This window comes from Mugil cephalus, chromosome 16 (assembly GCF_022458985.1).
Source record: "Mugil cephalus isolate CIBA_MC_2020 chromosome 16, CIBA_Mcephalus_1.1, whole genome shotgun sequence".
Lineage (NCBI taxonomy): Eukaryota > Metazoa > Chordata > Actinopteri > Mugiliformes > Mugilidae > Mugil > Mugil cephalus.
The window spans coordinates 8,345,290-8,358,239 of NC_061785.1; the positions used below are offsets into that span (position 1 = coordinate 8,345,290).

At 43.7% G+C, this 12,950-nt stretch overlaps 2 protein-coding genes across 2 annotated transcripts in view; both read left to right on the plus strand.

Annotated features, from left to right (window-relative positions):
* Nucleotides 1–6,278, plus strand: part of prkcea (protein kinase C, epsilon a) — a 39,010-nt gene extending 32,732 nt beyond the window's left edge. The window contains exons 11-15 of the mRNA XM_047608820.1: nt 97–251; nt 398–536; nt 1,345–1,533; nt 2,748–2,894; nt 4,440–6,278. Of these exons, the coding sequence (XP_047464776.1) occupies nt 97–251; nt 398–536; nt 1,345–1,533; nt 2,748–2,894; nt 4,440–4,589 (780 nt within the window). The 3' untranslated portion in view covers nt 4,590–6,278. The remainder of the gene's footprint in view (nt 1–96; nt 252–397; nt 537–1,344; nt 1,534–2,747; nt 2,895–4,439) is intronic.
* Nucleotides 6,279–6,409: 131 nt separating this feature from the next.
* On the plus strand, nt 6,410–11,657 carry epas1a (endothelial PAS domain protein 1a). Its single transcript, XM_047608821.1, has 9 exons — nt 6,410–6,781; nt 7,319–7,485; nt 8,066–8,298; nt 8,414–8,498; nt 8,594–8,694; nt 8,780–8,943; nt 9,893–9,999; nt 10,083–10,251; nt 11,438–11,657. The coding sequence occupies exons 1-9, from the start codon at nt 6,756–6,758 to the stop codon at nt 11,493–11,495; spliced, it is 1,110 nt and encodes a 369-aa protein (XP_047464777.1). The 5' UTR covers nt 6,410–6,755; the 3' UTR covers nt 11,496–11,657.
* Nucleotides 11,658–12,950: the final 1,293 nt, after the last annotated feature.

Sequence of the window (12,950 nt, forward strand, 5' to 3'; positions counted from 1 at the left end):
AACACGCACGTTTATTTAAATAGCTCATCTCAGTTTTTTTTTTTTTTTTTTTTATCGTCTCATAGCTCCCTCTCTTTTCTTTCTCTCTCTCCGCAGGATCGTCTGTTCTTTGTAATGGAATATGTGAATGGAGGAGATCTGATGTTTCAGATCCAGCGATCCAGGAAGTTCGATGAGCCCCGCAGTCGTTTCTACGCCGCCGAAGTCACCTCAGCCCTCATGTTCCTGCACCGCAACGGAGTCATCTACAGGTGAATGCCCCCCAGCTCCTGGATTGATTTTATGCTTATACCCTAAAGTTTGACAAATATTAGACTCATTTTATTAATTCTCCCAGTAAACTGTTGTTGAGGTGCGGATGGTTTTAATTCTCTGTCTTTTTTCCTCCATCCAACAGGGACCTGAAGCTGGATAACATCCTCTTGGATGCAGAAGGCCACTGTAAGCTGGCAGACTTCGGCATGTGCAAAGAAGGCATCATGAACGGCGTGACCACCACCACGTTCTGTGGCACACCGGACTACATCGCTCCTGAGGTGAGTCTCCGAAGTCCAAAACACTTAGTGCTGTATGTTATATATGGAACAGTAGCTTGAAAATCCATTGTCCAAGTAATCGTGTTACCTCAGGAAAACAACAGACATATTTCACAAGGCAGTGAGATTGTGAAATTTTCGGGATTATTAAAGTATCTATCTATCTGTAATGTAATTTGTCACGAAAAAAACAAAAACAAAAAAACGGCTTTGATTTTCACAAGATCAGGGGGATAATTATGGAGAAGACAAGAAGTAGTTCCCAGGTCACATGGGATATGCATCAAACGCCACAACTTTATGACCACCAATATATCTTGTAAAAGTACAATGTTCTGCTGGGAAACTTTTGGACCTGGCATTCAGTCTTGTGGTTGTTACTTAGACATGCAGCACCCACCTAGACCAGGGAAGCAGAAAAAAAAAAAACATGAAGGACAGCACAAGTTGTCATTTAAGTGTATCTGTGCTCATGTAGACTGAGACGGTTGTTCTTTAAACTTTGCTATTTGCATATTCTTAATTTCTTAATTGGGGAAGAAGGCAATTAAGAAATTTCAAAATGAAAATATATCAGACACATAATTATGGAAGTCTTTAAGTCAATTCTTCTACCTCTGCTGCTAATGACATTTAAATAACTTTTTTCTGTGAGTCTTTCTTTAGTGGGTTTTTTTGTGTGTGTTAAAATTCACGGTGTAAGGTGTGTTATATGTCCCGAGTGTTTCCAAGTGCAGATTTTTGCACCGGTGGCCTTGCAGTGCCTTGCGTGCTCCGTGTTGAACCGTGAACCTGTTGTGGAATTCAGATCCTGCAGGAGCTGGAGTACGGAGCCTCCGTGGACTGGTGGGCCCTGGGGGTGCTGATGTACGAGATGATGGCCGGGCAGCCCCCGTTTGAAGCCGACAACGAAGACGACCTGTTCGAGTCCATTCTCCACGATGACGTCCTCTACCCTGTGTGGCTCAGCAAGGAGGCGGTTTCGATCCTTCGAGCGGTGTGTGACTTCGAATGTTTTCTCTGTTTGATTGTGAGATTTCGGGAAAAAAAAAAAAAGCTGTTCAGTTCTCGTCAAGAGCTGCATCTTATGTTCTCGTAACTGATTGAAGGCCTCCGTAGCTAATTGAAGAGAACTCGAAGGTTACTATAATTAAACTGAGTGGATTTTGTCCCAATCAGTCAATCTTTTATATAAAGGATTTCATCCATTCTACTCTGAAATACATTACTCGGACATAACAATGAGGAGCTGCATGGGTTTGGTTACATACACCGATCAGCCACAACATTAAAAACCACTGACTGGAGAATTAAAACACTAAACATTGACCATCTTGAGACAATTCAGTGTTCTGCCGGGAAACTTTTGGACCTGGCATTCATTTGTGTGGATGTTACTTAGACTCGTACCACCCACATAGACCAGACCAGGCACCCCCCCACCCCCACCCCCACCCCACAGCAATGACACTCCTTGATGGTAGGATGCAGCCACGCAAAAAAAAAAAAAAAAAAAAAAAAAAAATGTTTTAGGAACAACTCAGAAAACCATGAAAAACAGCACAAGGTGTTGACCTGGCATCCAAATTCACTAGATCCCAAACTGATCAAGTATCTGTGGGAACCCAAATAAACCCCACTAACCACATGTTGCTACCAAACACTCATTTTCAGGCGGACACAGCCCGGTTTGAACCGAGCTGTTTAGACGGCTTCATTATGAAATACACACGGCTGCGACCTTAAATACTCCAGCGCTCTGCGCTACACTCTTGTGACCATTCATGTTTCTATTTTTTTAATAGCTGCTCACAAGCAAATCTAACTCACTTAATGCAGATATGTTATGAAGCACTTTGCCCTGACACTGGGATGGATAAAAAAAAAAAAAAAAAAGTCAGTCAAAAAGGTTAAAGTAATAATAATGCAATCATAAAACCGCACTAGATCACAAAGTGCTCGTAAACGAAATAACGCCGGCTGTCGGCTGACCTGTTTCATCGCTGTGCCACTACCATCCACAGAGCCGTTAATGCATCCTCCTCTCTATTATTAGCGCTAAAATGTTTTCTGTTTTTTTTTTTTTTTGAGTGTGTGTTTCCGTCCTCAGCGTTTTATGAATGGAACCACAGATGAGTCTCTTAAACGGTGGGGCTGCTTTGTGGACGATATTTTACTTTGAATTGAACGCGCGCATTGTGCTCGTTGCAGTTCATGACAAAGAACCCCGCCAAGCGTCTGGGCTGCGTGGTGAGCCAGGGCTGCGAGGAGGCCATCAAGACCCATTCCTTCTTCAGAGAGATCGACTGGGTGCTGCTGGAGCAGAGGAAAGTCAAACCACCCTTTAAACCCCGAATTGTAAGTAACGCACACAGGGGGGGGGGCAATGTGTGAAAATGTGTCGTATCAGATCATTTCATTAGTAACGTCTGTGTAAATGATTGAAGTGGAATCTCTGGAGGAGAGAGGACCGGGAAGTTCTCGGCAGCAGATGAATTAAAGCCCAGAGTCAGGCACATATGTGCTTTAAAGTACAGTAGTAGACCTCCCCACCAATAGACTCTGGTGTTATGCTTGTGTGGCCTTAGTTTTTCTGGTATGTCTCAAACATTTTCACTAATCAGAGTCAACACACTGAACACAGACACGGAGCTCATGTCCTCACATTGACCGTCGGCCATTGTCTTCATGGTGCGTTCAAGTGAAACCTTTCGCCTCAGACCAGTGGGCGCCGTATGAGCGGAAAAAGTTAGGACAATTCCAAAAGTTAGACAGTAAAAAAAAAAATAAAAGTTAAATCTTGATATTTATTGATTTTCCAGTCTAAATTGAAATTCAGATGAAGTATTGAATTTTGATTTTATACATTTCCAGGTTTGGGAAAGTATGGAAAATGTAAACTAGTGTATGGAAATATATTCATGTTTCCACTGTTCAATTCTCTTAAACATAGAATTCTGAATATTTATATATTTTTGTATTTGACTTAATCTAGTTACTTGTTAAAAAATTAACTAAAAGTTAAAAAAATATTTAAATCCTTATTTGATGATTAAATGCCAGTGAGGCCAAGTCCTGGTAGTTCAGCTGTTCATGTGCACTGAATTTATCTTTAACTAATTTGTATGAGCTACATTATGCATCTGTAGTCGTCTGGAAATTATTTAGTGACATGACTGCACACATATATGTATTCAGAATAAAGAAGACGAACAATTAATTCCACAATTCATTTACATTTTACACAACTATTTACTCAAATACCATTCATTTATTTGTCATTATCTTTGTTTTTTGTTTGTTTGTGTTTTGTACAGAGAAGTCTTCAAATTAGGGTCTGGAAAAATGATGGAATTTTGAAAATTCGTATGTGTAGGACTTATTCTAAGATTCTTTCCCTAAGAAGTGCCTGAAGGCCTAATTTTGCAAATACCAAATTATAATAATTATTAACGCTGGCTCAACCCTGAGCCTCAAAATGTAAGGAAATAACCCTCGGTGACGCCTTATTGGCTGTAAACCGCTCAGAAACCGTTATTTCGTAATTCACCGTTCCGCCAGTGACACATGAAGTTTTAAAGGGTAAACTTTAATATATTACTGAATCATGACCACAAAGTTAAGCACTGATGGTTTAGAAGAAGATAAGCTTTGCTGTTATTGATGGGCGTACGGAGGACACGGTGCTCCAGTTTGGAGGAGCTAAAATGATCCGGTATTTACGCATCTTTTCTGTTTATCATCTTAAAACACCAGAGAGTCGTCGTGGTCCTTCAGATGCAGAAAGTCACATGAAAAATGTAGTAACTCTCATCGTCCAGAAGGTGTCGCTGTGATATTACTTTTTTTTTTTTAAAAAAACTCTTCTCTCTCTCTCTCTGTGTTTTTGTGTTGTTTGTGCAGAAAACCAAGCGAGATGTGAATAACTTTGACCAGGACTTCACCAAGGAGGACCCCGTGTTGACGCCCACGGACGAGGCCATCATCCGACAGATCAACCAGGAGGAGTTCAAGGACTTCTCCTACTGCGCCCCCGAGGAGACGCAGACCTAACACACACACACACACACACACACACACACACACACACTGATCCATCAACACTGAACCTGGCTTTGCACGTACGCACACATGCTGACACTCCATAAATCCCTTTACAAAACACACACACACACAAACACTCCTTTACTTTGAAGCTATTGGTTGTTGTTACTTTTGGAATATTATTTACTTGCATTGTGTTGTTCTTGTTGCCTGGGTTTATTACAAATATGAATATGACTATGAATATGACTATGAATATGCACACCTACACATGCTCTCACACACATTCTCATACTTTTAGCTCAGATTTACGCACTACGGTCCCGAGTTTTACGTGCTCTCGCACACCCACACACACGCACATGCTCAGACAACCAAACACACAGTTACACTGCTTCTCTCCCCGGCACCTGTGCGCTTGTGGACTGTAGGTGCCGGGTGCAGGGGCACCTTGTATATAGCCTGTGTTGAGTGGCTGTATTGTGTTGGTATTGTCTGCTAGTAAAGGAGCGTTGTGGCGCATGGACAAGCACCCTACCTGTGTTAATACTGTCCTCATTGTGGACCAGTTAGGGCCAAATCCCCTTTGTGCAATACCCTGACTATCTATATATTTTATTGTTTGTTCATGTGTTATTTTTGTGTTTTTCTTATTTTTATTTTATTTTATTTTTTGTTGTTGTCGTGTGTGGGACACTCTGTCCTCCTGTCCCGTGTGTATAAAAGTGAATGTCAAGCTCATGAGTTACAGGCTATTGAACTAATTATGAGGAGCAGAGTGTTACAGGCGGCCTGTGTAGCAGCGAAAATGATGCGCGGTTTCCAGCTATTTCATCCATCTGTTCGTATTCGGAGTCCGTTTGTTTGCCGGCGCGAGTGTGGCCGACTCGTATGAGAGAGGGAGGGGAGGGGCCGTGAATGTACATTTTTTTGTGTGTGTGTGACTTTTTTTTTTTTTTTTTTCCCTCCCCTCTCTGTCGTGCGTGTGAATTTTTATTTTTTATTTTTTCGTCCTCAGCATTTCGGTCTGTATAGCTACCATCAGTGTTCCCTTTCCTTGCCCCCCCCCGACTCCAAAGCACCAATTCCCCTTTTCCCTCCTCCAGCGGTCATATCACTCAGCCAAAACCACTTGCTTTTGCTATTTTCAAGAATGGCTTTTCTTTCTTATTGCTCTCTATCTTTTTTATTATTATTATTATTATTATTAATATTATTATTATTATTATTATTATTATTATTATTGTAAAGTGTATCTGGAGGAAACCTTTGTGTACAATACTATAACTATACTATTATAGGTCTGTTACAGCCGGGTGATAAGAAATGTGGAGAACCAGCAGCTGAATTACCTCTCATTTCAAACACACACTAAGCACCACATACAGACTCCCTCCTCTTTGCCTCCTCCCCCTTCTTCTCACTGTCTTTCTGACAAACAAACACACACACACACACACACACACACACACATATGCACATGCAGAGAAGGACTGTGGTTGTGTGTTACTGTACAGTGATCTGAAGGCGAGCTGGCTGCTCTCTTTTGCGGTAGAGTCGGTGTCTAGTGAAGCTTCGTGCACCATGGGGTAGGGCTGTTCCTGGTCACACTATCTTACTCTGTGCCAAAATGTAGTGCAACAGCCGGGCTAGTCCTGTCTGGTCTGATTCCAATAAAACACTGAGCTGTCTACATCAGTCCCGGTCCTCTCTCCTCCTTCTTTGTTTTTTTTTGTTTTTTTAATATATATATATCGATTTGCACCTGCAGCTACTCTTCAGAAGCAAATCTGTGGGATGCTCAAGAGTTTTTTTGCAAGAGAAGGAGAGAGGGTGGAGTAGAGGGAGGGAAGAAGAAGAGGGGAGGGTGATGCCTTTCCTGGCCGGCCGGCCTATCACCGCGCTCACTTCTGGAGGCCTGTAGGTGATTTGCATGCTGAGGGGGAGAGGAGACACTCAACTGGAGTCAGTTCAAGTCATCTGTGCCGCGAGGGGCCACTCATCCTGTGACATTTGGTGGCGCTAATTGCCTCTCCGGTGAAGTAGCCTACCTGCGATGGTGCGAATCGCGGCGCGGAGATAACCTGCCGCGCTTGTGAACTCCCGCCGCCGCCGTCCCTTCTGCTCTCAGCCAGCATTCACCATGGCACCGGACAGAGACGTCCGCGGGACGCGATGACAACTGACAAGGAGAAGAGGAGGTAAAGCTGCGCATGTTTTGACGCTCTCTGAGAATGAAATCCGAGCTTTGCCGGAGCTTCTGTTGTGTCTGGTGGTGAGAGGTTTGGTGAGGTGATGCAGGGAGGTCAAACCGGGGCTGTGGGATTATGCGCTTCTTGACCACGGTGCCCTCTTCACCTTCCTGTTCAGTTTCTCACTGACAGAAGTACTCGACCCTACAAAAAGTGTAGTTGCAACAAACTTCTGCCACTACAGTAGCAGTTATGTAATGTCTGTGGAAGACATAAAAAGGCCTATTTGCTTTCATGTTGAGAAACTCTACAATCCTATCAGATCATTAATCATTTTTTCCCGTAAAGTCGTCAAAGTATTTAAATATTTCGCCAGGAGCTATGTTAAATGAACATATAATCTGCAAAGTTAACCTAATTGCATTTAGATAATTGACTTTTGTTGTCTTTCACTCATACCGCTCTCACTCTGACGCATTCCGTGTAAACACCTCCGTATCTGACGACTTTTTATTCGCTGTCGACCTCTGGTTTCTATTTCCGCAGAGCGATCAGCCGTGAGGCGGCCAGGAGGAGGCGGCGGGTGGAGTCCGACGTGTTCGGGGACCTGTCTCACCTCCTTCCGCTGCAGCCCTCGGTCCGGACTCACCTGGACAAGCCCTCCATCATCCGCCTCACCCTCAGCTACATCCGCATGCACACGCTGCTCAAAGGTGACCGCCTGAAGGGCTCCCACGCACACCTATGTTTCGAGGCGTTTTCAGGAGAGAGGCCAAAATAAGACGAGGTTGTGACGGGAGAGAACGCTTTGGTGAATTTATCCTTGAGCTGCAACGTGGCTCTCTCCTCATTCTTTCATAATACTGGTTTGCAAAATAAGCAGGTTGTGACATCAAAAGCGGTTTGTCTCTTGATGCAGACACAAGTTGAATGAGTTCATTTCCATGTAAGGCCTTCGCTCGAGAGGGTTTTTAATGTGCATGCGAATCCGCTCAATCAGTATCTAATCAATGCGTTCTCAAAATAATTCATTCGGTTTTCAGTTGGCACAACAAAGTGAAGTACATTTCAAATTACTCTTTTATCTATAAAATCTATAACAACTGCGTGTGGGCGTCAAATATTTGAGGTGAACTGAGGAAGTGATGACACAAACACCTGGAGTTCACACACACCACATCCTTTTGTTCTCCTCAGGTCCCATAAATACCAAACCCCCCGACAATATAGAAAAAAAAAGATGTACGATTTTCATGTAAGCAAAAAAAAATAACTATTTTTGTTCGTTTGCAGGAAATGTTCAGGCAAACGCAGACTGTAGACCCTCAATGAGATACCACCAACTGATGGATCGGAGGGATCGTGATGGAGCGCAGGAGGAGGAGGAGGAGAAGAAGAAAGACACGGTGGAGCTGGAGATAAACATGTACCTGAGGACTCTGGAGGGGTTTCTGATGGTTTTGTCCACTGAAGGAGACATGATCTTCTTATCTGACAACGTCAGCACGTACATGGGTTTAACACAGGTGAACAAACACGTGCTTCCACATATATATATACATATATATATATATTCTTGTGTGAATTTTGTTTAAGATTCAGGGTTTAAATATTATATATGTGCCTTATGTTCTCTGACAGACTGAGTTGATGGGGCACAACATTTTTGAGTACACTCATCCCTGCGATCACGAAGAAATCAGGCACAATCTTCGCCTAACCGCAGGTGGGTGTCAGCTTATGCTGGCGTGTCCTTTTCGTGTGTTGCGTTCTCATGTTCATTTCACATGTGCAGCTCAATAAGCCTCTTACTTTCTTTAGAGGAAGTCTGGTGCAGTGAGAAAAGGGACTTTGTCATGAGGATAAAAAGCACCCTGGCTCACAGAGGAAGAAGCGCCAACCTCAAATCGGCGACGTGGAAGGTTAGAAACAAAAAGTCGCCCCTTTTTATTTTTCTCACGGTGGAGCCCCACATGGTGTCGTTCACCGGTTTCCTACTTCTTGTAGGTTCTGCACTGTCAGGGCAGATCGAAGGTGTGCGTGGCCCCGTCTTCGGTTTCCTGCCTTCTCCTGACCTGCCGACCTCTGCCGCTCTCGCACACCCTCCTCAGCACCCACACCTTCACCAGCCAGCACAGCATGGACATGCGGTTCACCTACTGTGACCAACGGTTCGTGTGTGTGTGTGTGTGTGTGTGTGTGTGTGTGTGCGCGCGCATGCAAATGCGAGCATCTTCCGCGCAAGTTTTTATCACCTATTAGTACTTCCTGTGTGGAATGAGAAAAAAAACAAAAACAAACAAGATTATAAGTTAGAAAGTCGCCGTGCGAGTTGCACAGCTGAAACAGAGGAGCAGCTGTATGACTGGATTTCACTGACTCACGATAAAAAGGAATTGTGATTCCATTATGCAACGCTGCATGTTAGGAAATAATTCAAAAAAAAAAACAAGGAAGGAAAATTATTAAACCAAATACCCATCGCATTTTACTCCGTCGGTTTGTTTCTCTGGTTCTAACACAGCGAAGAAATCAGCAGTGACGTAAATCGAAGCAAAGTTTGGCTCCTTGTAGCTGAGTGATGGCCGTGTTAGGTCTACACACACGTACCAAAGGTTAATTGTGTTTATTTTTAAAAGTTAGCTGACCATACGATGAAATGCTACTTCGCAAGTCTTCTTTTTCAAATCTATATATATATAAAGAACAAGGTGCATGCAAAATCTATTAACTCTCACGATGACTCAAGCCGGTTCCAGACTAATGGTTGCATATTTGGCTCAAAACCACAAAAACAGCTGCATGGTATTCAAACTTTACAGTCTACGCAGTTTCCAAATGTGCCAAACACCTAAAGGAAAGGAATGTGTCAGTGATGCATGTAGAATACTTTAATTACAGGGAAACAAAATAAGGGAACCGGACATTAATGGGTTAACTTTGCGTGACAACGATGAAACCTCTTCACCTTCCCCTTTTTTCCCCAGTTGGAGACCTGTGGCTGCGTAAAATCATTGAACCGTGAACTTGTTTTTGACTGCTGCTTATCAAGTCCCCTAATTCATTAATGCTGCTACTTTGCGACATGAAGTGTTTATTCGGGCGTTTGTGTTTGTGCAGGGTGACTTCTCTTTTGGGCTACAGCCCCGAGGAGCTGCTGGGCCGTTCCATTTACGATCTCTGTCACACTCTGGACACGAACTGCTTGAACAAAAACCACCTGAACTGTAAGCACTGACGCACACTGGCGCATAAAAGAACCTACGCCCACGCACCTGTTGACACCCGCTATCGCTCTTTTCGTCTGCAGTGTGTCTGAAGAGCCAGTCGGTCAGCGGCCAGTACAGGATACTGGTGAGAGGCGGAGGTTACGTCTGGGTGGAGAGCCACAGTGCCGTCATCTCCAGCGTCCGATCCTCCAAGTCCAGGCCCTCGGCTCACCAGCCGCTCTGCATCCTCTGTGTTACATATGTCCTCAGGTGAATATGAGTCCACTTTTGGAGAAACTACCACTGCCCGGTCCAAACTATGATGCGTTTCATGACACGTCACCTCCACCCATATTAGCATATCTGTAATTTAAAAAACAAGCAGCCCTCATTTTAGAAGTTGCCTCTTCAGTTGTTTTGGGTCAAATTTGGTTGTGTTGCAGTGTCCTGTTTCAAATGTTGTTAAGACAACACCGCCCAAACACTAGTCGGCGCTGTCTCTTTTTTGGGAGTCAGGTTATTTTTCTACGTCCTACTTCACTTTCAACAATGGCGACGGAGACGACGAGTCATACAAATGTTCGTATCTCCGAACCTCCTCAGTTAACCTTTGCGTGCAATCTTTATTGATCCAAAACAATCAATTTTGAAAAGAGAAAAAAAAAAAAAACGGAAACACACTGCCACTACTAAGCAGACTAATCACAGCTCTTATGATCTGCGTCACCGCGGCGCATACTGAGGCCGTTCTTGGCAATGTGGGCGTTTTTTAGTGGGCGGCCCGAGGAAAAAACAAAAAAAGGAAATGCCTGCTCTGATGTCGTTTGGGCCACGCCGGATAGACGGACCAGGTGAGATTTGTCTGTCATCAGGCTACCAATCCCACCAACCACCACTGAAAACGTTGAGTGAGGGGGCGGGAAAAAGGAAAAAGAAATCCGTTGTTTTAATGAAAATCAGTGTGTGATGTTAGATCCTAGTGATCCTAGTAGATCTCTGCAGTGCCCGTCCATAAATTTTAAAATTATTTATCTACCATATGACTGGTGGGGGGGGGGGGGGGGGGACAAACTCGCCCAGGGCACCATTCAAGCTAGGATCGCTCCTGGCCACATGCTTAAATTTCTGTTGAAGTGGATGGTTTCCACTGTTTCTGTAACTTCTGCATCAACTCAACGTCTAAGCCGCTTATTGGTCTTATTTATTGAGCCAATATCTGTTATATGTAAAGTGCAGAAATATGAATAAACACAAGTACACTCCTTAAACAAAAAATAAAAAAAAATAAAAATAAAAAAAACTCCAAGAAATGAACTGCCTGAGCTGCTTTCTGGCTTCATTGTGGACATTCTGCGAAGGTTTTGGCTGTTTTTTTTTTAACACTGTACTATAATACTGTTAAACTGTATTGTTATTATTTAAGTATATCTAATGCCGTGTGTGCGGTGCATCACAGTGGCGTGGAGGAGCCGACCCTGCAGCTCTCTTTGGACCAGACGATGCCGAGATATTAGCGATGAGAGCGGCATCTGAAGAGCTTCCCGCAAAACCCATCATCTCCTAAAAGGCACGGCCACCTGCTCCCCCCCCCCCCCGTGACTTCTCAGCTGTTATTTTGTTGTGCTAGTTATCAATTAACTTGTATTAAAAGTATCAGACCCTTAAAAACCTGTTGTTGCGTGTCTGTTGCCTCCGAAGTGCTATTGTTTGCCTAAAGGTGCAACCGCTGACTTGATAACTGAAGCAGATAACATCTTTCTGTTGCCGTTTTACACGATCTTTGCGTTCGCACGATTTCTGACATCCTAAAACAAATCCGAAAACATTAGGTGTAGACTGCGGTCGACAGACAGTTGACGGGGCGTAGTGAGAGTTCAAATTTGTTGACGAAAGCAGGTACTTTGACTTTTTGTTGACCTCTCGGGACCTGACCTTACTTCCTGTGGGGTTTCCTTCTGGGTCGCCTGACACGTGGGGTGACATCTGACTATCGAGAGCACGCACGCGCACACACGCACGCGGTATATATAGAGTGATAGGCTTTGTGCTGATGAGGAGATGTGAGTAGACGCAAGTCGAAGCCACAGCTTCCTGAATGAAGACACTCAACAGGAACGTTCTCGTGGGAACGCTGTCAACTTTTTACCTCTTGTCCTCTGAATGTTCACAGACATTTGCACGCAACCACACGCGCACACAAACACGCGCGCAGTTTTAAGTTTTCACTCCAACTGCCTTGAGTCATACGCATTCGATTTGAAATGAAATTTACATACTGTACTTTATTTATTTGTAGGGACGTCGAGGCACAAGCACAATAAAATACAAAATCAAGCAAAGGCTAAAGAAACTAAAATATTAGTGTCGGTCGTGAGTATGTTTTGGAGACGGTTCCATTCTGTTGGTGCAGATTTTCCCAGTTCAGACAGAACCCGTGGGACTTGAAGTTTGGGTAATTTCCTGTGATCTAGTCCAGCATGGATGATGTATATGGTGGTAAATGAGAAGAGAGGGCTTCATAAATAAAAAAGGTTAAAGTGTTTATCCTGCGTCTGTGTGAAAGAAGGTGAGTGGGTATTGTGGGGATCTCCAGTAATGAATCTGCAAAGAGACGGCAAAGTGATAAACTGAGTTGAGGGGTTTGAGAGTGGTAGCAATCCATCGTAATATGCAAATGGAGAAATTACCACCCGCACTGAGTATACACTTTTGCCACCTCGGCTCATAAGAACTTGAGCTTTGCAGCAATCATAATGTGGCACTTCCTCTGCTGTGACAGTGCAGGCACTGAGGTGGTTATTTTAGAAACGATTACTATTTAAAGACACGAGACAAAAAAATAAATGTATACAAATGTAGGTGTGAGTTTAAGTCCACTTCTGATTTACAATTTGGGGAGATTGTGACTTAGTGGTAAAAGAAGCAGACACAGCTGTGCTTGACGTGCCCTTGCGCCAGGACTCCCAACC

Coding starts and splice junctions, on each gene's coding strand:
- epas1a (XM_047608821.1), top strand. CDS start 6,756: ATGACAACTGACAAGGAGAAGAGGAG. Junction 10,000..10,082: donor GAACAAAAACCACCTGAACT/GTAAGCACTGAC, acceptor TTTCGTCTGCAG/TGTGTCTGAAGAGCCAGTCG. Junction 10,252..11,437: donor TGTGTTACATATGTCCTCAG/GTGAATATGAGT, acceptor GGTGCATCACAG/TGGCGTGGAGGAGCCGACCC.